The sequence below is a fragment of the Cervus canadensis genome, chromosome 4 (assembly GCF_019320065.1).
Source record: "Cervus canadensis isolate Bull #8, Minnesota chromosome 4, ASM1932006v1, whole genome shotgun sequence".
Taxonomy (NCBI): Eukaryota; Metazoa; Chordata; class Mammalia; order Artiodactyla; family Cervidae; genus Cervus; species Cervus canadensis.
In genome coordinates, this window is record NC_057389.1 from 100,773,254 (window position 1) to 100,777,980 (window position 4,727).

The following is a 4,727-nucleotide window of genomic DNA, read 5'->3' on the forward strand; positions in this document are numbered from 1 at the left end:
AAATTATTAATCAATTGTGAAACACTTATTTGTATCTTGAAAAGGCCCTTTAAAACACATAGAAATAAAAAAATGCAAGTTAACATGATAAAATACACATAGATATATCCTAAATTATGATAAACATCATATTAAATAAAAACCCTAGAATTATTCCCTTGAAATAAAGGAAAAATAATAAGAATTCCAACTCAACATAAATTTGAACAGTGTTGTGGAGTTTTATAGCAATGCAAGAAGACCTAAAGACAAATAGATATTGTAAATTAATACTATTTGGAGAAAGCATATAAATATTAGAAAAAAAATTTTAATTAATAAAAGAGTCTAGAAAATGCCCATGAGTGAAGTCGCTCAGTCGTGTTTGACTCTTTGTGACCCCATGGACTTGTAGCCCACAGGGCTCCTCCATCCATGGGATTTTCCAGGCAAGAATACTGGAGTGGGTTGCCATTTCCTTCTCCAGGAGATCTTCCCGACCCAGGGCTTGAACGTGGGCCTCCCACATTGTAGGAAGACATTTTACAGTCTGAGCCACCAGGGAAGTCAGAAAATGCCCACAACATCTTATAAATACAGAAAAACCTAAGGTTTTCCTAATGTAATAGTGATATCAAGGATACAATGTGAGGGAATATCATTATTAATAACATTAAACCTAAAACACATTAAAATGCCATGTAGAAATCCTGCTATTTGCAACACCTCAGATGAATCTAGAGGACATTATAATAAGTGAAACAAGCCAGACAGAAAAGAACAAATAGTGTGTGATACCACTTACATGAGGCATCTAAAATCATCAGACTCATGGAAGCATACAGTAGAATATTGATTGGAATTATTGGCTGGAAGGGAAAGGAGATAGGGAATTCTTATTCAGCGTATCAAGATTTGTTATGCAAAATGAATAAATTCTAGAGATCTGGTATATAACATGGTGGTGGTGGTGATCTAGTCAATAAGTCGTGTCTGACTTGTAACCCCATCAATTGTAACCCACCAGACTCCTCTGTCCATGGAATTTTCCAGGCAGGAATACTGGAGTGGGTTGCCGTTTCCTTCTCCATGGATATAGCATAGTAAATAGAGTTAATAATACAATATTGTACTCTTTAAAATATGTTAGAGGAATAGATTGTATTCATACCACACAAAAGAATACAAGGACATTTTTGGAGATGATAGGTATGTTTTTATGGGTTTCAAAGGTTGCTCAGTGGTAAAAAATCCACCAGCCAATGCAGGAGACTCAGGTTCCTTCCCTGGGTTGGGAAGATCCCTTTGGGAGGGGATTTCCATTTGCCATTTCCTAATGGCAACCTACTTCAGTATTCCTGCCTGGAAAATTCCATGGACAGAGGAGCCTGGTGGGCTACAGACCCACAGGGTCTCAAAGAGTCAGACACGACTAAGCACGCACCCACTCAAAGCTAAAAATAAAAGATGATTTATGTGAGGATAAACTCAATATTTAGAAACTCTAGGAGTCTATATTTAGAAATTCAATTTTGATTGAATTTATATAGGGATGTTGATAATGTAAATGAAATATAAATATTAGGGTCTTTCCTTTTTTAGCAAAAGGAGCACCCAAGGTCCAGAGGATCTAAGAAACTCTCAATGAGTGAGAAGAGCTGCCTAGAGTTAGGCAATTCCCCATTCCCATAAGCACTGAGCAGAACGCTCAAGAGTAGTCATCAGGGATTCCAGGAAAGGGATGATTGTTTGGGGATGCAGGCAAGCACTAGAGCGGTGCTTCTCAAACCTGTATGTGTCAGAATTTCCATGAGGGCCTGTTGAAGCACCAAGTGCTGGCTTCACACCCAGAGAATCTGATTCAGTAGGTCAGAGATGACTCAGTGGAAAAGAATCCACCTGCCAATGCAGGAGATACAGGAGATGCAGGTTCTATACCTGGGTTGGAAAGATCTCTTGGAGGAAGAAATTGCAACCCACTCCAATATTTTTTTTTTTTTAGAAGTCGTTCAGTCATGTCCGACTCTTTGTGACCCCGTGGACTGTAGCTTACCAGGCTCCTCAATCCACAGAATTCTCCAGGCAAGAATACTGGAGTGGGTTGCCATTTCCTTCTCCAGGAGATCTTCCCAACCCAGGGATCAAACCTGGGTCTCCCACATTGCATGCAGACGCTTTACCGTCTGGGCCACCAGGGACTCCAGTATTCTTGCCTGGGAAATCCCATGGACAGAGGGGTCTGGCAGCTACAATCCATGGGGTTGCCAAGAGTTAGACACACAACTGAGCAATTGAGCACACATGCAGATCAGACAAGACTAAAAAAGGTGTATTTCTAACGTTTCTAGGGGTTGCTGATGTTGCTCAGGAACCACAATTTGAGAAGTGCTGCACTTGAGACAATTTCTAGATGTCAACAGTAACCACAATTTGTCATCAAAGAAAGTCAATCCTTAGCCAAAATGAATGACTTTATGATCTCTCTGAGTTTGGATTAAGGATATTTCTGTCTCTCTGGGGAATATTTATTTGGGGTAAATTTTGTATTCCTTTTTTCCTCCTTGTTGGCTAGCCCCACAGACTCATGGAAAGGGGAAACCAAACAGGAGTCAGAAACTTTCTCCTCCTGGGATTCTCAGAGGACCCAGACCTGCAGCCTCTCCTCTTCCGGCTGTTTCTGTCCATGTACCTGGTCACATTCACTGGGAACCTGGCCATCATCCTAGCCGTCATCTCAGACTCCCACCTCCACACCCCCATGTACTTCTTCCTCTCCAACCTATCCTTTGCAGACATCGGTTTCACCTCCACCACCGTCCCAAAGATGCTGCTGAACCTCCAGACACAGAGCAAAGTTATCACCTATGCAGGCTGCCTCAGCCAGGTATTTTTTTTCATTGTGTTTGGATGTCTGGACAATTTACTCTTGACTGTGATGGCCTATGACCGCTTCGTGGCCATCTGTCACCCCCTGCACTACATGGTCATCATGAACCCCCGGGTCTGTGGGCTGCTGGCTCTGGGGTCCTGGAGCCTCAGCATCACAGCCTCCCTGCTCATGACCTTAACCCTTTTGAAGCTGTCTTTCTGCAGAAGCATGAAGATCCCACACTTTTTCTGTGATTTTCCTGCAGTCCTGAAGCTCGCCTGTTCTGACACCCTCATCAATCACACAGTGGTCTATTTTGTGACTATTATCCTAGCTGTTTTTCCTCTCTCTGGGATCCTCTTTTCTTACTATCAGATTTTCTCCTCAATCCTGAGAATTCCATCAGTCAGGAGCAAATACAAAGCTTTTTCCACCTGTGGGTCTCACTTCTCAGTGGTCTCCTTGTTCTATGGCACAGGCCTAGGGGTCTACCTCAGTTCTGCAGTCACTTCATCCTCTAGGACAAGTCTGGTGGCCTCTGTGATGTACACCACGGTCACCCCCATGCTGAACCCCTTCATCTACAGTCTGAGGAGCAGGGACATGAAGGGGGCCCTTGTGCGGCTCATTAGCAGGGCACCGTCTCTCATTCACAGGGCCTTCAGAGGGCTCTCATAAGTAACTGGGCACAAAACATTGGGGACCAGAAATCCTGGCTTCCTTCACTTAATGTTTTTCTCTTTCCTAATATTCATGTTTTAAAGAAAAACTTTCTTTGGGTCTTCACAGACCTATTTTCCTTCATAATATATCTTTGGTTCCCTTTTTCAATTTGTAACCATATGAATTTTAACTTCATATAAATTGAACCTGATAGTTTCTGTTACATTTAATCATAATTTAAATTTCTTAAAAAATAAACTAAATCTCATGTTTTTAATATATATCCTCACAGTGATGGGATGTAGACCTATTAGGGAAACGTTGCCCTGCAAACTCATTTACAGAGATGTTTCCTGAGGCTGTGTGAATGAAATCAACTGGAAGACGTGCCTTTTTTCTGAATAACTTTCAGTCACATCAAAACTTAGTGATGTATATTCCATTTCTGAAACATGAAGTCCGGAGCTAAACAGTTCAAAGCTGACCTTCAGGTACTCAAGATCCTTGTGCTTTGCTGCTGTGTCTCTAGCATGGGTCTTCCACCCTCATGGTCACAAAGTGGCTTCTGCCCTTGCAGCCACTGCAGCTGCATCCCAGGAAGGTGGAATGGAGAAATATAATATAGAAGATATTCCTTCATCATTTATCATTTTAGTACATTCTGTAGGGCTTCCAACTTTCATATCTGCATCCTTTGCCTAAGGGATTTCTCTAGTCTACCCTGCCCGTGTTCTGAGAATTAATGTCCCAGGAATCACCTCTTAACCAGAGACCAACAGGAGTTGGTGTGTAAATCACTTGCACATTGGGTAAGATAAGTCTGTAGCATATATATTTGTACTGGCTCCCTGTCTTTCCCCAGCAGAAGCCCACCAGTTGATGATAGTGGTAACTGGCTTGATAAATACACCTTTTATGGCTCTTTTCTCTTGTCTGACTCACGGCTCTATTCCTGGGACCACTAAAATCTTTGTCTTAACTAGACTGAGCTACATTTCCTGTACCACATAGTGGCTTTATAGGCAACGCAGCAAAAGATATGCCTACCCAGAACCTGTGAATGTGACCTTTTTAGAAAAAGCTGCTTTGCCACTTTAATTAAGTTAAGGATCTTGAGATGAGATAACTGTAGATTACTTGGGTGTGCCCTAAATCCAATGACAGTTCCTTAGAAGATACAGGAGAGGGACTTTCCTGATGGTCCAATGGTTAAGAA

The 4,727-nt window shown here is 42.0% G+C and overlaps 1 protein-coding gene across 1 annotated transcript; it reads left to right on the top strand.

Annotated features, from left to right (window-relative positions):
- Window positions 1-2,563: 2,563 nt before the first annotated feature.
- LOC122441013 (olfactory receptor 7C2-like) lies at window positions 2,564-3,526 on the top strand. Its single transcript, XM_043467643.1, has one exon. The coding sequence runs from the start codon at window positions 2,564-2,566 to the stop codon at window positions 3,524-3,526; it is 963 nt and encodes a 320-aa protein (XP_043323578.1).
- The last annotated feature ends 1,201 nt before the right edge of the window (window positions 3,527-4,727 follow it).

Excerpts from the sequence above, each read along its gene's own strand:
- LOC122441013 (XM_043467643.1), top strand. The coding sequence starts at position 2,564 with ATGGAAAGGGGAAACCAAACAGGAGTCAGAAACTTTCTCCTCCTGGGA.